General features: G+C 48.1%; 1 protein-coding gene across 3 annotated transcripts in view; it reads left to right on the forward strand.

The window, feature by feature from the left end:
- Nucleotides 1-23295, forward strand: part of Fbxo42 (F-box protein 42) — a 56141-nt gene extending 32846 nt beyond the window's left edge. For all 3 annotated transcript variants that reach the window (NM_172518.3, XM_006538703.4, XM_006538702.4), the window contains 6 exons: nucleotides 12898-13051; nucleotides 14414-14524; nucleotides 16716-16812; nucleotides 17275-17331; nucleotides 18163-18279; nucleotides 18682-23295. In NM_172518.3, coding sequence (NP_766106.2) covers nucleotides 12898-13051; nucleotides 14414-14524; nucleotides 16716-16812; nucleotides 17275-17331; nucleotides 18163-18279; nucleotides 18682-19797 — 1652 coding nt within the window. In that variant the 3' untranslated portion in view covers nucleotides 19798-23295. The remainder of the gene's footprint in view (nucleotides 1-12897; nucleotides 13052-14413; nucleotides 14525-16715; nucleotides 16813-17274; nucleotides 17332-18162; nucleotides 18280-18681) is intronic.

Below are 23295 nucleotides of genomic sequence, written 5' to 3' on the forward strand. Positions count from 1 at the left end.
AGGGCTATATAAACAAACAAACAAACAAACAAACAAAGTTTGTGTTTTGTTGTCGATATTCGTGTTGGTGCCTGTCCAGCATCACTGTGGCACTGTGTGAACCCATGGTGTGGTTTTCTCAGGTACTTACACAGGTGTGATTTGTGTTTGGAATGAAGTTGAAGAACAGAGCAGGGTCGTGAGAACCATAGTTGACTGACAGGAGCTATTGTCCCAGGGCTGAGGTCTCTGAGTAACAGTTGCTCTTGCCAGCTTAGCTATCCGGGGAGTGTATGGGGCGTGCCTCTGCTGGTTACTCAGGGGTGTGGGAAGGTTTCATAGCAGGTGCATTCCGAGCCGGTCCCAGGATGGCAGAATTACGCTGGGAACAGCTTCCTTTTCTCCTTTTGATTTAATCTTTCCTTAAAAAGACAACAACAACAAAACAGTTGCTTTTGCACTCGTGAGACTGTCCGGTCAATCTGAAGTGTCAGTCATAAGATTGGAGGTGCTGGTGCCATGGAGACGTTGGGCCCCTGGGGTATGCGATGCTCTGCTAGATTGATTGGCAGGCTTTCCCTAACACCCTTCATTCGGCTTTCGAGGATGGAACTAACCGAGTCTCGGCACTGAGGAGATGTGGGTTCCTTGGGCTCTTGTCTTACATAGACCTTGCCTTGCTAGTTGCCTTAGGTTGGGTCCTTTTGGCCTTTTAGGAAGGGCACTGGTGAGGAGGCAGGAGCTTCGCTTCTGCCATGATCTCAGTTCCCAGTGACTGTGACTTACAAGTGTGGACTGCAGGATCCCGTCTTAAAGGCTGGGAAAGCCAGTCATGCTCCCTGTGTGTACAGAAGCGCTGCTGTGAGGCTGTGGCCGGAGGCTTAGATCCTCTCCCAGAGAAGCAGCAGGAGTGTGCACACAGGGCTATGGGAGCACTGGGGGCGGGCGTGGGGTTTGTACAGGGCTATGGAAAAACCGGAAGTATGGCTAACTGCTCCTCTTTTAGGGCTCAGGATTTTATGCTTAGTGAGAACTCCTTTTCTAGTCCCTTTGTTCCTTACTACATGTAATGAAGTATTGATTAATAAGTGTTTGAAGCCATAAGTTCTTTTAAAAAACTAACATTTATTTATGTGTTTTGCCTATGTTCATGGGTGTGAACCATGTGCATGTATGGGTGTGAACAGTGGGGATATAGATGGTTGTGAGCCGCCATGTGAACAGTGGGAGTTGAACCCCATTCTGTAAGAGCAACAGGTGCTGTTATCTGCTGAGCCATCTCTCTAGCCCCTGGAGTCTAGCCCCTTTGCAACTGTAAGCAAACACCCAATATGTGCTCTATAAGAGTTGCTTTAGTCATGGTGTCTTTCCACAGCAATAGTACAGTGACTAAGACACGATGTGACAATCATTCATCTTGCTTTTGACTCATGTAATACATCTTCCTCTTTGCTGCCCAAGGGTCTTTGCGTATGAATTCTCACACACTTCCTCAGTTACACAAGAGTCTCCTGATTACAGTAATCGTCTCTGTTTAGTTTGTATATTGCTGCTTGGTTGCTGTGTAATTTTACTTTGGCTTTTGCTTTCCTACCCCAGTATATGCTCCACGGCGTTAGCGCCTCCCTTCAGCCTCCCTTTACCTGAACTACACCAGGCCAGCCAGACACTGCAGCACACACAAACAACTTGGGTTTTGTTCAGAAATATCCCAGTGTTTCAGGTAGAAAGCGGTTCAAGCTGGGACTCAAGAGAACACACACAAACATTCTTTTTTTTTGGTGGGGGTTTTTTTTTTTTGGTTTTTCGAGACAGGGTTTCTCTGTGTAGCCCTGGCTGTCCTGGAACTCACTTTGTAGACCAGGCTGGCCTCCAACTCAGAAATCCCCCTGCCTCTGCCTCCCAAGTGCTGGGATTAAAGGTGTGTGCCACCATGCCCGCCTGAGACTCACTTTTCTAATGTGCAGGGTTGTGGACAGGATGATGGATGGGGGGGGGAGTGGTATATGTATGTGTGCACATGTGAATACAAATATGGACGCCAGAAGAGCGTGTCAGGTGTCCTCAGTCACTTTCTGCCTTTGAGGCAAGGTCTTTTCCTGAACCTGAAGCTCACTTTGGGGGTTCGGGTAGGCTGGCAGGCAGCAAACCCCAAAGTCCTCCTGCCTCTGCCTCCACAGCACTAGGATTTTAGTGTTTCTAAGACTTTACTCAGCTCGTTACATGAATCTGGGTTACCAATTCAGTCCTTGTAGTTGCCACATCAAGTGTTCTTAACCACCGAGCCACCGAGCCACCTCGCCAGCTTCCTGAATCTGTATTTTCAGAAGAGACAAATGGCCCAGCTAGATAGCTCTGCAGTACCAAGATGCTGACCAGAGTTTGACCTCAATATCCAAATGGTGGAAGGGGACAGCCAGTTCTTGAAGGTCTTCGTCTGCCCTCCACGTTTGTACACATGGACATCAACATACAGAACAGTAGGCAGAAGACATAGCCATGTGCAGGAAGGTCCTCTTAGGGTTGTTTTGAATCTACCTAGCCCTTTTCTACTTTGTCTACTTTGGGACAGGGTCTCACTGTATAGCTCTGGCTATCCTAGAACTTGAAACATGACCAGGCTGTTCTTAAATTCAGGTCTGCCTCCCTCTGCCTTCTGAGTGCTGGACTTAAAGGTGTGCAGTACCACACATAACCTTAAACAGTTTATTGTTAATTGTTACCCAGAAAAATGTTCTGAGAATTTGGGATTGGTGGAGGTAGAGTGGGTGTTTATTAACTGATAAGCACAGAGCACCTGGAAGGAAGGAGACTGTGTGTCTTTCAAATGCAGTGCAAGTTCCTGCTGTCTGTCTGTCTGTCTGTCTGCCTCAAGTGCAGGCAGTGATTTATTTTTATGTGTCTGGGTGTTTGGCTGCATATGTCTGTGTTCCATGTGTATGCAGTGACTGAGGAGGCCAAAAGAGGCCACCCCTCCCCCCCAACCTTCAATCCCAGTGCTCAGGAGGCAGAGGCAGGTGGATCCCCGAGTTCCAGGCCAGCCTGGGTTACACAGAGAAACCCAGTCTTCACAAATGGAGAGAAAGAAAAAAAGAGAAAAAAAGAAAAGGAGGAGGAAGAAGAGGCGTCATCAGATCCTCTGGAACTAGAGGTACAGACCTCTCAGAGCTACCATGTGGGTCCTGGAATGTGGGTGCTGGAAGAGCAGGCCCTGCTCTAACCATTGGGCTCTCTCTCCAGCCCTTAGTCCCACTGTGTTATTGGTTAGTGTAGTTTTGTTTGTGAATGAGAAGACTCAGTTCTACCTTTAGGGTTTTGTTTTGATTTTTTGCTTTGGTTTGGTTTGGGTTTTTTTGTGGTTACCAAATGCATCCGTTACTAAAATGTCATTGACTCCTCCTACTATCCTTTGACTCTGAGTCATTTAGTCAAATTCGGGAGCCTTTTACATTCTTTCTTATTCAAGATCCCACAGTGTCACTGAAAATAAGCAGAGTCCTCTGCTTTCAAGTCTATCATAGCCTCCTGGTTGCTCTTGGGTTCCCTCTGCAGTGACACTCCTAAGTCATCCAGCACTGCCTCTGTGTATTCAGGTGTCCATGGAATTTCCTAACACCGTCCCGTGGTTTAGGACACAGTGAACTTCACTTTGTATGTCGTTTTATGTGTCTCCGGTGCCATCTGGATTTAACCTTTTATGAAATTGTAGAAGTCCATTCTAATTGTGGGAACACAGGCTTTATCCCTGGACACTTTTCACATAAGCGTTCTCAGTGTGCTGGTTTGCATAGCCTGGCACTGGAAGGCTTGCCTCATTCATAGTCTGTGTGGAAAAGATCACTTGCTCTTGGGAGGTGGATGGACCCTGTGATTGGTCATTTATTGACTTAGAGGTGTCAGCATGACTTCTGGGCAGGAGACTGCTTCATCCTCCAGAGCTCAGAAGGTCTCCTGGACCTTGGGAAACGAGATTGAACTTCCTTCCCTAGACTCTCTGCCCCAGTCTCCGCCAGTACCTTTGTATCGAGGTGCTCTGCTCTGTGTGCTCTCTGCCAGTGCCTTTTGTATTGTGTGTATTTAGTATATTGCGTGCCTTTGTGTTAAATGTGTTGCGTGCCTTTGTATTGAGAATGTTGAGTGTGAATTGAGTGTATTATGCCTTTGTGTTGAGTGTGTTGCGTGCCTTTGTATTGAGAATGTTGAGTGTGAATTGAGTGTATTATGCCTTTGTGTTAAGTGTGTTGCGTGCCTTTGTATTGAGAATGTTGAGTGTGAATTGAGTGTATTATGCCTTTGTGTTGAGTGTGTTGCGTGCCTTTGTATTGAGTGTGTTGAGTGTGGATCTACCCTGTGTGCTCTTTTTTGGCATCATTGCCATCTTAATACATTTTCTGAAATCTTAAAATGCTATTTGATTGACATTTCTCAGTGACATGTTGACTGCATTTATGTGAAGAATGATTGGTTTAAAACAAAAAACAAAAAACCACACTTGTTGGGCATTGGTGCTACACGTAGCCTTTAATTCCAGAATTCGGGAGGCAGAGGCAGGAGGATCTCTTAGTTCAAAGCCAGCCTGGTCTACAGAGTTCCACAACAACCAGGGCTACACAGAAACCATGTTCCAAAAAAAACCAAAAAACCAAAAAAACAAAAACAACTCCCAAACCCCACACTCATTATATTATGGTGAGATGCAAACATGAATGCTCTGTAGCATGTTTGCAGTGCAGAGGAATTTCTGAGTTGTTTCTCCCTTCCTCCATGTAGGCTCCAGGGATTGAACCCCGGGATAGCAAGTATCTTTACCATATGAATTACCCTGCTAGCACCTAAGTATTGCTTCTTGCAAACCTCACACAAAGACGTTTTAATTCTAACAGTTGCTTACTAGTTAAACATCATGTAGCAGCAGGGGGAGAATGTTTACAGACCACTCTGCCAGTTTTGACAGCAAGGTCTCCCTTTATAGACCTGTCTGGCCTGGAACTCACCGAGATCTGCATGTCTTTCTCGGGAGTGCTGGGATTAGAGGCATACCATCACTCCTGGTGTTTTTATTTTATTTTATTTTTTTATTATTTTTAGATTTATTGGCTTGGTGGGTGGTGTTACTGGAGAGATGTTATGTTAGTTAAGGTTTTATTGTGGAAAGACACCATGATCAAGGCAGCTCTTAGAAAGGCAAACAGTTAATTGTTGGAGGAAGTGTGTCACTGTGGAGGTGAGCTTTAAGGTCCTGTGGTCAAGCTTGGCTCAGTAGAGAGACCCGCCTCCTGGCTGCCTTAGGATCAAGATGTAGAACTCTCAGCTCCTTCTCCAGCACCATGTCTGCCAGCAAGCTGCCATGCTTCCTGCTGTGATGATAATGGACTGAACCTCTGAAACTAAGCTGGCCCCAATTAACTGTGTGTCTGTGTCCATCCCTCCTGCTTCGGTCCTGCATTTGCAGGCTAGCTTGCTCTGTCCTGTCAGGGGGCAAGGGGACACAGTAGGAAGAGCTCATGTCCAGGCACTTTTCTTGGGGTAGGTCTGGCAGGCAGTTGAGCCTCGGGTATAGAGCCTGTGTATCCTTCTCTTTCTGGCTGGCTCAGAGCAGAAGCAGAGGAAATGTGCTTGATTCAAGGGCTTTTCCACCTCTCATTGCTGCCTCTGGTTTCCCCTTACTGTGTTTACAGGCTCAGTTTATTGATTACTCTTCTTTGGGTGGCAGCTTTGCCTTGTTTCCTCTGGCCTGATGCAGTCCTGGGACAGTGTGGGCCTGTGGTCTCAGGGTTTGTGGGGGAAAGCAGAGGGAAGAAAGGAATTCTTCAGATTCGGAGGTTTTTCTAGACCACGTGCTTTTTGGAGGTGGATAGTATTCTGTGCTGCTGGAGAGAAGAGCAGGAACTGCCCCATACAGAGCTGTGTGACCTCTGGTCCTCCAGGGACAGTGAATAGACTTGAGTGTTTCAGGGCTCCTAGGGCTTTCCTGTTTCTGCAGGAGGGAAGGTCTGTGACTAGCAACATTGTCTTCTCTATGAATGGAGCCACAATTAACAGGTTATCAGATGCAACCTCTCCTGCCCCAGAAAGAGAGCTTGCAGTAGAGACGAGGAGTCTTCACTGTTTTGGGTGTAGTGAGTTTTTAGCTGGTAAATGTTGCCCTGTTCATACAGTGATCTTTCATGTAGCTTTATTGGCTCTGGGAACAACGCCCATGGAGTTCTTTATGCTCATGCCCCTGGCCTGCTTCTCACGGCAGGTACTAAAGTTTTTGCCATTGGGACATTCCATAAATTGCTTGGGATGTTTTTAAAGGCATGGGTGTGGGTGTAAGAGTGAAAATGTATGCCTGTAGTTGGCCTTGGCAGCACATGCCTGTGTTCCATCACAGCGGAGCCTAAGACTAGAAGGTTGAAGCAAAGTCAGGGGCTTCCTGGCCACAAAACACAGGGATATCCTGTCTGAAAACAAAGCCACGTGGTGAAACTTTGTCTAAGACTCTTCTGTGTCCTGAGTACAGGGAGGCAGCTCTGTCCCACCACAGAAGGGTCCTCTCATCAGTAGACTTCCATGTGCTAGGTTTCAGTTTAGCAGATGTTTTTATAAGAAGTAGCCCCTCGGTCCCAGTATAGTCTGTCATTGGAGAAGCTGAGCAGCTCATTTTTGCACAGTGTGCTAAGCAAGCCCATCAGAGTGAAATAGGTAACAGATGAAAACTCTCCCTCCAAGGCTTTTAGCCCAGACAGACAGAAGTGTGTTATGTTGTCCCTGGAGCTGGAATTGCTATCAGTGTGAGTGCTGGGAACTGAAGTCAGGTTTCCTGGGAGAGCGAGCAGTGAGCAATGTCATCTCATCCCTAAGAGGAGAGTGTTTACTCCTGGTTTCAAGGCAGTTTAGACTGTGCCCTCTTTAAACACAGCATGCAGTTAAACACGTGGGAGCCTATGGGCTGGACAGTTTTTTGCTTGCTGCTTTTCTTTTGAAATCATCAGCATGCCATTGATTTCCATTCTCAGACTTTACCTCTGACACGTCCTGTTCCTAATGATCCTAGATCACGGCCTATATCAGCTTTCAAAATCATCAACAAGTCACATGTGTAGCTGGAAGTCTTTTGTCTAAAAGTCAGTAATGGCAACAATCTGGGTGTGCTTTTATTTACTTTGTAGTAACTATAGATGATGATAGTGACCAGGGAAATACTTGTATATTAAAAATGTTGCCGGGCAGTGGTGGCACATGTCTTTAATCCCAGCACTTGGGAGGCAGAGGCTGGTGGATCTCTGAGTTTGAGGCCAGCCTGGTCTACAGAGTAAGTTCCAGGACAGCCAGGGCTATACAGAGAAACATGTGCCACCACTGCCTGGCAGGGGGTGTGAATCAATAGGAGTTTGTATGGATTATAAAAGGGATTCATAGCCAGATGCGGTGACAAATCCTTTAATTTCAGTACTCAGGAGGCAAATCTCTGAGTCTGAGGCCAACCTGGTCTACAGAGAAAGTTCCTGGACAGCCAGAGTTGTTACACAGAGAAACATTGTGTCTTCCTTTAGGCTTTACTGCTGTGAACAGAAACCATGTCCAGTGTAACTTTTTTTTTTTTTTTTGATTTTGGTTTTTTGAGACAGGGTTCCTCTGTCTATCCCTGGCTGTCCTGGAACAGTGTAACTCTTATAAAGACAACTTTTAACTGGGGCTGGCTTACAGGCTCAGAGATTCAGTCCATTAGCATCATGGTGGGAACATGGCAGCATCCAGGCAGGCATGGTGCAGGAGGAGCTGAGAGTTCTACTTCTTGTTCCTAAGGCAGCTAGGAGACTGGCTTTCAGGCAGCTTTGACTAGGGTCTTAAAGCCCACACCCACGATGATACACTTTCTCCAACAAGGCCACACCTCCAAATAGTGCCCCTCTCTGGACCAAGAATATTCATAGTACGACAATCTGTCTTGCAAAACCAAAATAAATAGTAACCAATAAAATAAAAATAGAAGGGATTTGTTAGAATGACTTACATCATAGGGACTGGGTGGTCCAGCAGTGGCCATTGAACACTAGAGAAACTGGGAACATGGTAACTGCTCTGCCCACAAAGCCAGATGCCTCAGCAGACTGCACCAGCTGGAGGCCTGGAGGATTTCTAGAGAGCCAATAGCCTTTAGTTCTTATTGGAAGGTCTGATGCCAGCCAGGGATGGACATTGATCATCAGCACCAGCTCCCAGGTGCTGGGAGTCCAGTCTGTGTCACCATGGCCAGCAGGAGGCTTAACCCTGACCCTCTCCTGGCATTTAACCACGATGGGCTCTGGAACCAACCAAGAGATGCAATTCTGGGCAGGTCCATGAGGGGTTTCCAGGAAGGGCTATCTGAGAGCAGAAGGCTCTCAGAGTGGATGATACCCTGATTCTGAGAAAGCACTGTCACCTGCACGCTGCCTTCCAGATGGAGCCCATTCCTGGACCCCACGAGGTATCCTGTGCTCCCAGCACAAGTGTGTAACCACCACATGCCCACAGGAACAAGTAAAGAGGAACAAGTGTTTTTATTTAAATCTTAAGACTAAGATAACAAGCCTGTTTGTTGAGGCTGTGAATGAATTTTGATAAAATGACAGATAGGCTTGTGACATTTGTGAGTTCAGCCCACCCCTATCAATCATTAATCAAGAAAATGCTCTACACGGATTTCTGAGTTTGAGGCCAGCCTGGTCTACAGAGTGAGTTCCAGGACAGCCAGGGCTACACAGAGAAACCCTGTTTCAAAAAACCAAAAAAAAAAAAAAAAAAAAAAAAGAAGAAGAAGAAAAGAAAAGGCCCTGCAGAATGTCCTGCAGGCAGTCCATTGGAGCCTTTTCTCAATTGAAGTTCCTCTCCCAAATAACTGCCTTGTATCAAGTTCAGCATTGCTTCTTTCATTTGCTCAGGGATTGTTTGTTTGTTTTTTTTGTTTTGTTTTGTTTTTTTGTTTTCTTGAGACAGGGTTTCTCTGTGTAGCCCTGGCTGTCCTGGAACTCACTCTGTAGACCAGGCTGGCCTTGAACTCAGAAATCCGCCTGCCTCTGCCTCCCGAGTGCTGGGATTAAAGGTGTGCACCACCACTGCCTGGCGCTCAGAAATCTTATTATTAACTAGAAATGGAATCACTGGCTCAGTGTAGATGCTACAGAGATTTTTATTCAGATTATCAAATTTGTATTGCAGATTGTATTTTGAAGGGCTGGAGAGAGAGTTGAGTGGTTGACAGCATATACAGCTCTTGCAGAAGATTCCCAGTTCAGTTCCCAGTATCCATGTAGGCAGGCCACAGTGGCCTGGAGCTGGAGCTCCATGGAAACCTGATGCCTCTAGCTACACTATGGACACACATCCATGTGGACAGACAGACAGACAGACACACACACACACACACACATGCCACGTACTTAAATACTAAGATAAATCTTAATAAATAAAAATAAAAATCACACTTTGAGGGTAGAATTTTTAAAAAAAGCCCAGCACTTTGGTTAGCTCCATCGTGTGACTGTTGGGGAGAGCCATGGTGCTGAGCTCAGTTTCTACATTGACTGTAAACCATATCACCGGGCCTCGGATCAAATCCACGTGCCAGTCTAGAGGGGGTAAGTCACTGACTAACGTTGCCGTCTTTTAGCGATTTCTCTTTTGTCTTTTAACTTTTTGTTCTTTGTGAATTCCACATCGTTCACCCTAATCCTAGTCATCTCCTCATCCTCCATGTCTGTCACCCACCTTTGCAGCCCCTCCCCCAAAAAGAAAACAAAAAATACAGCTGTGGAAGCTGCAGCATGTCACAGTGTCACACAGTACACCTGCAACTTTCATCCTTCCAAAACAGATTTTTAATGATGATTCTTTTTTTTGGGGGGGGGGGACAGGGTTTCTTTCTGTATATCTCTGACCGTCCACCCCTGCCTCCCAAGTGCTGGGATTAAAGGTGTTTACCACCACTGCCCGGCTAATGATGATTCTTAAACCCTCTAACCTCCCTTTTAGCCCACCACCCACCAAAGGTAGTGGAAAAGAAAGGATACAGGGGATGTGGGCCTGTTTAGAAAGGCTCTTTTGAGAAACTCCCGTCTGTGTTGTCTAGAAATCCGGCACTTCATTTCACAGGTCAGCAGGCAGCGGCAGGTCAATCTGCTCGCAAACACTTCACGGATAAACCACAGTCCAGTTTGGTAGAGTCGGGATAGCAAACAGGAGTCAGCAGCGGTGGCACTACCTAGCAGAGACTGCCAGGCCTCAGCTAGACTGAGTGGGAGGGACCCAGAGGGACACCAGGAGCAGTTCTTGGCTTTGCCTCTCTCTGGAAGGTCAGTGAAGACTTGAGACCCAGCATTGCACAGCTAGCTGTACCAGCAAGCCAAGTTCAGCCTCTGTCACTCTGTAAAGTCCTTTCATCCTCTCTCCAAATATAACATGTCCTCCAAGGGTCTTGTCTCAGCATGTGTCTTCCCTCAGCACATGCGTCTGTCTCAGCTGGCATCCCTGTGCCAGTCAGCCCAAGTCCACAGAAGTGGCAAGAAACTGCAGCATACCACCAGAAGTCTTTTGGTGTGTTTTTCTACATAATATAAGGCAGACCAATACATGCATGTTGTTGGCAAAGAATCCTTCATCACGTGTCCTTTCACACTCCTGTTTTAGCAGAACCTTCTTTACCTGTGCCTGCTTCAGCTAGACGTTCCTTCTCCAGTCTGCCTTCGCCTTTCACGTCTGTGTCCACTTCAGGAACACTCCTTCCCGTGTTTGCCCCAGCAAAACGCCATCCAGCCGACTTTCAAAGAACCCTTAAGTTCCCACTTCAATACCCTTTTGCCCAAACAGCTTTTCTTGCAAATGATGGTTGCAGTGAGTCATTGGTCTGGTTTGAGGCCTCTGGCTTCTGCTGCTCATCAATACTGGATCTCTTCTCTGATGACCCTGTTGTTGCCCTGTGTGGTGGAGACCCAGCCCCTTCCTGTGTGTTCATCCAGCACTGCCCAGGTGAGAGGTAGGGCCAGCTCACCCCTACCCCTGCCCAAGTGAGGTGTGGGGGTCACTCTTCAGTGCCACAGCTAGTGTGGGGCAGGGCCAGCTCTCCTGCTCAGCTCTCCTTTTTTGCTTTTTTAAGACAGGGTTTCTTTATGTAGCCTGGATGTCCTGGAGCTAGACTCGTAGGCCAAGTTGGCCTTGAACTCAGAGATCCTTGTTCCTCTGCTTCCCCAGTACTGGGATTTAAGGCACACACCACCACCACCTGGCTTTTTTTGTTTTCTCCTTAAAGACAGGATCTTACTCTGTAGCCTGGCCTGTTGAGTATTTTATTTGTGGAGTTTCATTTTGTTTTGATTGTTTGTTTGTTTATATCTTCCACTTTACCTATAAGTTCCAAGAGAGTTGAAAGGGTATGAAACTTTGTTTTGTATTTCACAAAATGGGTCATTTTGGAGTATAATAGCTAGCTCTTAACTAGATCGTTAAAATGCAATGAATTGCTAGAGTTGTCTAGTTTAGCTAAGAGGCCTCCCTGGGGTAAGGCAAAATTATTCAATGAGAAGCAGTTATGGACTCAAGAAACACAGATTGTGGGGCTAGGGATGTGTCTTAGCGGGTGACTTGTTCGGCACAAAGGAAACCCTGGGTACTGTTCACAGCAGCCCACAAACTAGGCATGGCCAACCAGGCCTGTGCGGCAAAGGTAGAGACGGGACGTAGTCAGAAGTCAGTGCCGTACTTAGCTACGTAGCAAGGCTGAGAACAGCCTGGGCTGTATGAGACCCTTTCTTAGTTTCAAAGGAAAAGGAAAAGGAAAAAATCGCTGATGTTTGTGCACGCTTTTGCTCCCAGCACTCGAGGCAGAGGCAGGCGGATCTCTAAGTGTGAGGCCAGCCTGGTCTACAGCACCAGTTTCAGGACAGCCAGGGCTACACAGAGAAATCCTGTCTCAAAAAACAAAAAAAGGCAACCAAAATAATAAATTTTAAAATGTATTTTATGTGTTTGAGTATTTTGCCTGCATGTGTATCTGTTCCACATGTGTGTCTGATGCCCATGGAGTCCAGAAGAGGGCATCATGTCCCCTGAGACTGGAGGTACATGTGGTGACCTGCCATGTGGGTCCTGGGAATTGAACCCCGGTCCTCTAAAAGAACAACCAGTGCTCTTAACTGCCTAGTATTTTTGTTTTGTTTTTTAATATTCTAATATTTTCTGACCTATAGATACTGAGACAAATTACTTTGACCATAATAACAGTGAGATACCCAGTAAGAATTGGGGGCTATAACAATTGTCATTTCAAAATAAAAAACCGGAGAGGTAGTTTCTGTCTACGAGAGATGTGTCATCTCAGCTTTTCTCTTTCGTTTAGATAGGGCATCATGGAGCCCATGCTGCTCTCAGACTCTGTGTGTAGTTGAGGCTGCCCTTGGACTAAGTTATGACAGGGTTATACCCCACGGGACCTGTCACTTAATACACCTCCCGGAGACCACAGCACAGCGACACAGAATGGCTTGTAGTGTCCACCGTTCTTTCTGTGACCGTGAGACGTACTTGAGGTGATAGTCCTCTGTTACCTGACATTCTCACTAGCCTACCAAAGATCACATTTCCTAGGAGAATCCCACTGCCTGTGGGCCATTGTGGCACTGTTGTAAAGTTAAGCCAAGGCAACTTGGGACCTTTTGAATTGGGTGCCCATTCCACTCCACTTTCAAAGAAAGCTGAGTACCTTTCTCTGTGTTGGGTATGAAGATGTATAAATCAATAATGGGTCTCTTAGACCTGAAAACCCAGCTCCCCGCCCCCCCCAGCCCCCTTACCTTTCTGCTGTGTGACAGACATTGCCTCTCTTCTTGTCCTTCCCAGGAAAGGTGACCTGTGGGTGAGCTCCCAAATCCTAATCACGGTGCTGTTGCCTTTTCCTAGGGTCCTATCCTTCCCCCAAAGCTGGGGCCACTCTGGTCGTGTACAAGGACTTGCTAGTGCTATTTGGTGGCTGGACAAGGCCAAGTCCCTATCCCTTACACCAGCCAGAGAGATTCTTTGATGAAATTCACACGTACTCGCCGTCTAAAAACTGGTAAGCCCCAAAGAGAACCCAGTCTGTGTCTGGAGGAAATGGGTTTCATTGTGTTATGCTTTAGCTCTTTTGGGTGTGGTGGGCAGAGGATGGACGTCCGGAGCCTTCTCTCTTCTCGCCATGAGAATGCTAGAGATCAGTTCACTTTGTCAGGCTCCGTGGCAAGTGCCTTAGCCCACCAAGCCAGCTCGCTTCCCCCAAAGTGGGCTTTAAATCGATGGATTCTTTATTTCTGTGTATCAAGAAGCTCGCGGGGAGGCTGGAGAGGTGGCTCTGTGGTTAGGAGTTCTTCCTGGTCCTGCAGAGGACCACAGCTCCAAAGGATCCACCAACCCCTCATCCTCTCTCTCTCACACACAGCAGAAACTCACATAGACATACATAAATATAAAAATATTTTTTAAGATTACTAACAATCTTGATTTTTTTTTTTTAACAAAACAACAGAATTCCTTGGAGAATCTTTTCCAGGCAGAGGGAACACAGCAAGAACTTGGCTGTCAATGGAGGTGTTTTGCAACGTGGTTTTAGGACATTAAGACACGCCCCCCTATGCCCCCCTGCGCCTGCGCTCCCCCCTCCCCCATCTCCCCTGCCAGGAGAAGAAGCACCCTAGTTCTCTTCTAGTTGGAGAAGGAGCCTTCAGCTTCTGAAGCCCTCCTCGGAGCACAGGAGCACTGTGCACACAAGGAACCCTGTGTGCTGTCAACTCTCAGGCTATTTCTCAGACACATCTCTCTTTTTTGTTTTGGTTTAATTTTTGAGAGAGGGTCTTTCTACATTTCCCCGACTGTCCTAGAACTCACCCTGGAGACCAAGCTGCCCTCAAATTTACAGAAATCTTTGCTCTGCCTCTTGAGTTTGGTTTGGTTTGCATTGGTGTTTTGCCTGCATGTGTCTATGTGAGGGCATCAGGTCCCCTGGGACTGCAGTTACAGACAGTTTTGAGTCACCGTGTGGGTGCTGGGAAATGAACCCAGGTTTTCTCTGGAAGAGCAGCCAGTCAGTGTTCTTGACTGCTGAGCCATCTCTCCAGCCCCTAGACTGTCTGTCGTAACGACAGTAACCATCAGTCGGATGGAATGACAGGTAGAACTTCCTCAGCACGCAAGGGTGAGGGAGCCACAAAGCCAAATGTCGTCCTATAGTGCTCTTCACTTCTTCCTTGGCTGTCTGCAGCCACGCTGAGATGTGGACATGAGAGCTGGGAGTGCCCGTGTGCTGCCCCGCTCTGTCTGTCCGTGTGCTGGGAAGGCGGCCACTGTGCTTCTTAGTGCACCGCTCGCTCCTGCTGCCTTACATTCTGAGGACGCAACAGGTGGGTCTGATGTCTGCTTCCTTCCTTCCCCTGCTCTCCGCTAGGTGGAACTGCATTGTCACCACGCATGGGCCTCCTCCCATGGCTGGCCATTCCTCCTGTGTGATAGGTGATAAAATGATTGTCTTCGGTGGCTCCTTAGGATCCCGGCAGATGTAAGTACTTCCAGCTTGCTTCATGCTAACCTGAAGGTAGGAGCTCCCGTTCATAACAGGGCCAGAAAGGTGAACTAGGCACAGCCATGTCTCTGAACACAGTTCTTCTTGAGCCCTGTTACTTACTTCACCCAGCAGTTAGTTCTTTGCTCCCTCCATCCCAGATCAGTGGCAACTCAATGTTAAGACTTTCTTTTTAAATTTTTATTTATTTAATATATGAGTGTTCTGCTGCATATGCAAGACAGAAGAGGGTGGGCGTCAGATCTCCTTACAGATGGCTGTGAGCCACCATGTGGTTGCTGGGAATTGAACTCAGGACCTCTGGAAGGGCAGCCAGTGCTCTTAACCACTGAGCCATCTCTCCAGCCCCAAGCATTTCTGTTTAATACAATGGGATCGGGTTGTTTGAAGGCTCTCCTTGGTCTGTGCCTATAGAAGACAATCTTTCAAGAAGCAGGATGGTTTATTGCCCAACTCAGACCCTTCAGGAGAAGGGAAAAGGTATATTCACAGGATGAGTAGAAATTGTGGACTCTCCAAATGGGATAGGAGACAGACTGGGAAAGTGAATTAGAAAGGGGAAGCTCTCAGGGAGGCAGATCCCCAGCCATTGCCTCCTGTATCACCGCCCGTCCTAGGTAGAGTCAGGACAGCAAGCCCATCTGTGTCACTGGCGTGCGTAGGAGCCACAGTAGTTTTCAGTATGCACACCCCTTTTAAATCCCAGCACCTAGGAGGCAGAAGCAGGTGGATCTCTATGAGTTCCAGGACTGCCAAGGCTACATACAGTAACTCTGTCTCAAAGGAAAAAGAGAAAGAAAAGAAAGTAAGTAAGTAATTAAGTCATTGCAGACCCAAGCTTGCCCTATGACATGACCCACCAGTATAGTGTTTTAAAATAGTTATTGCAGAGTTCAGGGTCACGCTCAGCTGTGTAGCAAGTTTGAGGCCAGCCTCGGGTATATGAGAATCTGTTTTTTAAAAAAGCAAAACAAGGGGCTGGAGAGATGGCTCAGAGGTTAAGAGTACTGACTGCTCTTCCAGAGGTCTGAGTTCAAATCCCAGCAACCACATGGTGGCTTGCAACCATCTGTAATGAGACCTGACGCCCTCTTCTGGCACATCTGAAAACAGCTGTAGCGTACTTATGTATAATAATAAATAAAATCTTAAAAAGAAACAAAGCAAAACAACACAAAAACATAAATATAAATTGAATATAAAGTATATATGGAGAAAACAAAAAGAACTTCTCTGTAGATGAGAGGGCTTAGGGTTTAAATTTGGGAGTACTTTATATCATTGTGTGTAAGTAGAAGACCACCAGAAACAGACTGCCAGCCAGGAGCAGGCTTTGCCGTGTTCGCTTGCTTTTCTCTCTTTTCTTTCTTTTTTCTTTTCTAGCTCTGTCTGGTCTTGAGTTCATGAAACCCTTGATCTCATAAGTGCTGGGATTGAAGTTGAGGGACAGTCATGCCAAGGTCACCCTGCCCCTTTCCTTGCAGGGGGAGTTGGTGTTTTGACACAGGGTCTATGACTAGCCTGGAATTTATGTAGACCAGCCTAGTGACAAATTCACTTCAATTCTCCTGCCTCTGCCTGGGACTGAAGATGCATGCCACCATGCCCATCCCTGCTTCCTTCTAGAGGGTTGAATATAGCAGTTGGTTCCTGTGGAGACTGCAGCTTATTAGCCACTGTGAGGTGCTCTCTGTCATCACCATCACAAGCCTGTTAGCGCCTGCACTGTGATGGATGCCTTCAGAACCATTTTTTTCCTCTTTCTTGTGGTTTTTGGTTTGGAAAGGCGATCACTTGACCAGCCGCCGCCGCCACCACCTACTGTCACTGAGGACCTTGTTCTTTGGGTCCAGAGTGTGGCTGCACACTCAACTCACTAAGACCTTAGGACCACAGAGAAAGAACTCGGGACAGGTGCCTGCTTTCTGTCTCATAGGAGAGGACACGAAAGTTAGAGAAAATAGTTTCTTGTTTAGACTGCAAATGGAGGGTTCAGCTGCGGTCTTTTTTTCTTCTGAAGCCCCCGGACTCTGAGGAGACCGCCCCTGAAGCCTCCTCCAGCCCAGACAGGCTGCATGTATGAACACTGGCACAGGCACCAGTCTCTCAGCCAGACCTTGCTCCCTGGAGCTCACACCTTCCTTCTGATTGTGTTCTTATCTCACAGGAGCAATGAAGTCTGGGTCCTGGACCTGGAGCAGTGGGCGTGGTCCAAGCCGAACATCTCTGGCCCCAGTCCACACCCTCGAGGTGGCCAGTCTCAGGTGCTAAAGAGTTTAACTATTGAGCAAGCACTGTAGTATCTTATGAGAGTGAGGTGAGGTCCCTGTGCAATGAGCCAAAGAGAGTTTCTTACTCTGTGTGTGTGTGTGTGTGTGTGTGTGTGTGTGTGTGTGTGTGTGTGTGTGTATGTGTGTGTGTGTGTGTGTGTGTGTGTGTGTGTGTGTGTGTGTGTGTGCGCGCGCGCGTGTGTGTGCATGTGTTTCTATTGTGCTGTACTACCTATAGTGGCCTCTAGGGGTTTTAAGAGAGTTGTGCATTTCTGTGGTTAGCACTCTTTAAGAATGTGTCTGTTCAAGGGCCGTCAGCTCAAAGGCATAGAAACGCGCAGGCAGCTGGCATGCTCACTTGGGAGCTGGGCATTATGTTCGTGGACGTCATGGAGGCGTGGGAAGTCAGGCGCCTGTGTCTTTGTAGATTTATTTTACGTTTCTTTGTCTCCCCAGATTGTTATAGATGATACAACTCTTCTGATCCTTGGCGGGTGTGGCGGTCCCAATGCGGTGAGTATGCAGTGGCACTGGGTTCAGCCGCTACATGCTGGGGGTGTGCTCGGCCCACTTGCCCACTAAGACACAGGACCCCTTCTCGGCATGCTGACTTACAGAGTGTCTCTTCCACTTTGAGTAGACAGCTTTTATATTTTCTACCTTTTTCTTTTTTGGGGGCGGGGTGGAGAGTGAGGGTTGAGAGGTACTTTTGAATAGAAACACTGATCTCTTAAATAATCGTTTCTCATTTCTTTCTATTCTTGGTTCCTCTTTAACCTATAAGGTTTTCCAGTATGATTTGTTTGGGGAGGGGGGCAGTGGAATAATAAACATGGAGATGACTGAAATCCACATGGAATTTCCCTCTCTCTCTCTCTCTCTCTCTCTCTCTCTCTCTCTCTCTCACACACACACACACACACACACACACACACACATGCACACACACACCCCAGTTGCAGTTGGGACGTGAGTCACAAGAACAATTCCATGGGCCAGGACATTCAGCAGCCATGTATGAATGAATGCAGGCAGGAGTCATAGCTGAATGAATGCCTGAGGGTTAGAATGTCTACCTGCCAAGCCCATACACACACTTTACACTAGGCACCACAGCCTTGAAACAGTAGTTCTGTCACACGATAGGTGGATGAACGGATGGATGGGTGGGTGGGTGGATGAGTGGGTGGGTGGATGAGTGAGTGGACAGACGGATGGATGGGTGGGTGAATGGATAGGTGGGTGGGTGGGTGGGTGGGTGGTTGGTTGGATATAAAGCAATTGTGAGTGTGTGTGCTGGAGCATGTTCCAACCCGAGTTCTGTTCTTGGTTCTTCTCTTACAGCTGTTCAAAGATGCCTGGCTGCTGCACATGCACCCAGGTCCCTGGGCCTGGCAGCCACTCAAGGTAGAAAATGAAGACCATGGTGCCCCGGAGCTATGGTGTCATCCAGCCTGCCGGGTAAGTAGGGGATGAGCAGCCAGTAGGAAATGCCCTTAACTAGAAACCTAAATTAATATGTTAAACTTCAGGAGAAATTTTTACAGAAGTAGAAAACAGTTTGCTTCACATGCTCTTTTAGCATTTCCTGTGTCCACGAGCTGTTTGGTAGGAGAACATCGATGCACATCATTTTATTTGTAGCTTTAAGGGTCCATTTGTCTACAGACTGTTCCCAGGGTCTCTCAAACAGACGCCCCGATTCCACAGCTATAACTGATAGCCTTACTTTAGCAGCAGTCATTCCTGTCTGCGTGCCTTCCTAGCCGACACAGTTTCATCTCCTACCCGTTCCCAGTGGCTGTGTTAGGAAGTCGGATCAGAACTAAGGGCAGGCTGTGAGTGCGAGTCTTTCTCTTCCAGGTGGGACAGTGTGTGGTGGTCTTCAGCCAGGCGCCAAGCGGGAGAGCGCCCCTCAGCCCCAGTTTGAACTCTCGCCCGTCACCTATCAGTGCCACTCCTCCAGCCCTGGTTCCTGAGACCCGAGAGTACCGCTCCCAGTCCCCGGTGAGGAGTATGGACGAAGCGCCCTGTGTTAATGGCCGCTGGGGAACACTGAGGCCCAGGGCTCAAAGGCAGACTCCCTCGGGTTCCCGGGAAGGGAGCCTCTCCCCAGCCAGAGGAGATGGCTCTCCCATTCTCAATGGTGGAAATTTGTCTCCAGGGACAGTAGCTGTCGGGGGTGCTTCCTTAGACAGCCCCGTACAGGTCGTGTCTCCAAGCACTCCATCTGCCTCTGACGGCTACGACCTAAAAGTAGGACTTTCTCTAGCTCCTCGACGAGGGTCTTTACCAGATCAGAAGGACCTGAGGTTAAGTTCCATTGATCTGAATTGGGACCTGAAGTCTGCTTCCAGTAGTAGTCACGTGGATAGTATAGACAACAGGACAGTTGCAGGGAGTGTGAGACACCCTCCAGAACAGACCAATGGTGTTCACACCCCACCACATGTGGCCAGTGCCCTTGCAGGGGCTGTATCTCCCGGTGCCCTGCGTCGGAGTTTGGAAGCCATCAAAGCGATGTCATCCAAAGGCCCCTCAGCCTCGGCAGCACTAAGTCCTCCTCTTGGGTCTTCTCCAAGCTCCCCTGGGAGTCAGAGCCTGAGCAGTGGAGAAACAGTGCCCAACTCCCGCCCAGGACCAGCCCAAGGAGATGGTCATTCCTTACCCCCGATTGCTCGGCGCCTGGGCCACCACCCTCCACAGTCCCTTAATGTGGGTAAACCCTTGTACCAGAGTATGAACTGCAAACCTATGCAGATGTATGTGCTAGACATTAAAGACACCAAGGAGAAGGGCCGAGTCAAGTGGAAAGTGTTCACAAGCAGCTCGGTGGTCGGGCCTCCTGAGACCAGCCTGCACACGGTGGTGCAGGGCCGAGGCGAGCTCATCGTATTTGGAGGGCTCATGGACAAGAAGCAGAATGTGAAGTACTACCCAAAGACAAACGCCTTGTACTTTGTGCGCGCAAAGAGATAATGTGCTCAGCACCCCTTCCCTTCTGTGTCCTTTAATTTGGAATTTTCCAGTGTGCAAACATTTGGACTGAGACTTGGGAAAACAATGCAACTCCCATAAACCAAAACTCCAATTCCATGCCTAACTTGCTCCAGGCTGGGATTAAATCCCCACTAAGGAAAAGATTATATATATACAGATATATTATATAGCACTCTGTTTACAATAAAGGCGAGATCTTCGTCCTGGTTCAGATCAGCTGTTGTGGTCTTAGTGGAGGCTGTGCTGGCCTTTGTACTCTGCTGCTGACTAGACCGGGAAGTAAGGGGAGAGACCGCAGTAACTTCCCACAGGAAGCTGAAGAAGCGCCCCTGTGAGCTTTCTGTGGCCTTCTCAGAGTCAGAAATGATGGTCTAGGCACTGAGGAAGAGGCTCTAGATGCCGCTGCAGGATCAGAGTCACAGAAGACAGCTCTTCCCCGCCTCCTGTCAGCCACAGAGGACCCATGATGGCTCTGTAGAAGCGCCCTGTGCCTGGTCCCTTCTGTCCTCTGTGATCCAGAGAAGTCACCCAACAGGAAACCCTGTTCCCCACGTGCTGGAGTCATGCTGAAACAATGTTTATAGAGCCGCCGTCCATCCGTCTGTCTGCCTCCTTCCTGTCCGTTGGTCTTTTTGAGTTCTCCCTACATGTCTTAGCAAAACATTCAAATGTCTGATTAGGGAATTTTCCGACAATCGTGTTTGGTTGCAAGTTGCCAAAAACCATAGTTGTTTTCCTTTTAGAACTGGGTCCTCAGAGGCCTCTCCTGTCTGCCGGCTGCTGCCTGTCCTTCGGTGCTTTGCTTTGGGAGGTTTTCTTATACTTTTTGGTTTTTTTGGTTCATCTTTGTAAAGCATCCGAACTTCCGAACTTCTTCCTCTCTGACAAAGCTCCAGTGTCCACAGAATTCAGAGCTGTTAGAGCCTCCCGGCATCCTCATGGCCCGTCGGGACCCACCACAGTGTGCTGGTGCACGCCTGTGTCCTAGCACTCAGGGCAGACAGAGGCAGGATGACTTCAGGTTTGGGCTTAGCCTGAGTTATATGATGAGACTCTGTCTCAACAAAACAGAGGACATCTGTAAAGCATCGAAAGACACCTTTTCCAGTTTTCTCTTTTTCTGAGGCAGTGCCTCACTATGTACCTCACAGCGATCCTCCTGCCTCTGCCTGTCACTTGCGGCACAGCCCTCTGTGCTGTGCAGTGCTGTGTCGTCTTTTTCTTGTGTCCCCCAAAGCAGAGCTTTCCTTGCTGCCTTCACTTCATTTCCTAGAAGAGGTGCAGCCAACCAGGAGAGGGGTTGGTTGGTTGGTTGGTTGGTTTGTTTGTTCATAGAGAAAGCTATAAATTATTGGTCTCTAAGCCACAGCCTAGACATAGGAGAAATCAAAAAAGGTTATTTCAAATGGCCATGCAACTATGGTTTGGTGGTTTCTCATCAGTGGATAAAGCATTTTTATTTTACCTTTAAAACTGAAATTGAAAGGACAGCAGCGTGTTTCCCAGCGGCAGTCTCCCATTCCCCTGTCCCCGCATCTCCCAGGCACGAGCCTGCTGCGGCTCGTCTGGCTCATGGCCAGCACTCACCTTCCGACAAGCGTGTCTCCTGCTCCATGCTCAGTCTTTCCTTAGCCTTTAGCTTTGCTCTGCTGGTCTTGGCAAGAGAGCCCTCCTGTTTTGAAACTTGGAAAAGGCCAACTCTAGAGGAGGGGTATTCGATCTGGAGCCGCTCCCGAGGGAGCACCCCTGTGCCTACTTCCTGTGTGTCCCACTGCTCCAGCTGCCTGCTCTGTTGCTACTACCAGTCCTTTGGCCAAGACTGATCCTGTGGGATCTTGACTCAAGAGATAAGGCCAGCAGATAAGCAGCCTAGCATTGCTGAACCCTCTCTGTGGTGTTTGCGTGTGGATGGCGCCTCTGGATTTGGTCTCTACTGAAACATCAAGCATTCGGACACCTGAAAGTTAAGAATCTCTACTTTGTAGTCTTTCTCTTTCCCCTGTGGCCTTCCTAAGCTGGCTGTCAACTGTTGATTCTTCGACTTCTCCCAAGTAGACAGGCAACAGAAATCTTAACCTCTTAGAAAGCTATGGGTTCCTCTGCCTGAGATCTCTGCAGTCCCTCCAGAGAAAACAGAATGAGCCTCGACTGCAACCAGCCATTTGGGACTTGATGGTCCCTGAGTGCTGTAGATGTTGCTGTGGGAAGTGAATCAGCAGTGGAGACTGTGGTCTCCTCAGCCTCATGAGGCTGTGTGCGTCCTACAACTTGCAGTACGCTAGCAGAGCTCAGTGTCCACAGAACACTGTCAGTTCAGATTTAACCACCACCCCTTTTTTGACACGATACCAATTTTGTCTTAAAATTCACCAAGAGACATGAGACAAAATATTTTGTTTGAACCCTCAGGAGCACCTAAAGAAAATATTTATCAGTATTTAAGTATTTAAAATACATCTTGTTTCTACTTGAAGCTTTAACCCTTTCCATTCCTGCAAGTGTGCCTTTGAGAGCCCTCGGTCATATTAACTTCAGTCATTTGGTTGGCCTGTGAGAGTTCTGGGCGCTGCTCTGCTCCTGCACAGAGCTTCCTGGTCATGCATGCCACATAGTGTGCGGCAGAGAGCATTCGTTTCTCACTCCTGTTGCTGCCTTTCTTCCTTGTTTGGGACGAGGGCTCCACAACCCCACCTGCCCCGTGTTTTGGGAGCACCAGTAAGGTAGAAGGAAACTGGAGTTTTGTTGAAGGCAATGCTGGGCTTGCCCTGCCAGCCTTCTCATTTTAATGTCTGAGCTCTGGCGAGAACTGAAAGCATGAACTGTGGAGGAACGGTCTCGGAACTCCCCTAACTTAAGAAGAGGAGAGAAGGCAGGATTGCAGGAGGCTCAGCCTGGAAAGACAGACAGCCGCCGCAGTGGGACGAGGGGGCGCTCCCTTTACTTTGTCTTTATAAGTTCCTTCTGCCTCGCCTTTCCCTTCCTCTTCAGTCTGTCCATCTGTCTGTCCTTGTCCTCATGGTGACTCTGGCATGGTGACGTACTCTATTTGCATTATCTGTGGTCACCAGCAAAAATGACAGCGGGGAGGATCTGAAGGAGTCCAGGGTAAGGAAGCCTGGCCTGGTGACTGCCTTAAGGCCTGCTCTGCTGTCATCTGCAGGTGGCCTCTCAGCAGCCCCATCCTTGGGAATGAAAGCCAACCTCTGGCTCCACTGTGCTCGCTCTGCCCCCTCCTACCAACCAGGGCTCACGTCGGTGCACGCCCACCGTGCCCTGACAAAGCTGGTGCTGTGAGTGATGTTTCCCATACAACTCAGGGGTGCCAGGCGGCTCCCCCCATAGTCATTTTAGGCACATCACAGTGTGGGAATGAAAATGGATTCCATGGATATTTAAATCTGTCCATTTCATTTTTGTTAATGTTTCCCCCGATGACTTTTTAGCAGTTTAACAAATAAAACAACGGACTGAATTGTC

This window comes from Mus musculus, chromosome 4 (assembly GCF_000001635.26).
Source record: "Mus musculus strain C57BL/6J chromosome 4, GRCm38.p6 C57BL/6J".
Classification (NCBI taxonomy): Eukaryota; Metazoa; Chordata; class Mammalia; order Rodentia; family Muridae; genus Mus; species Mus musculus.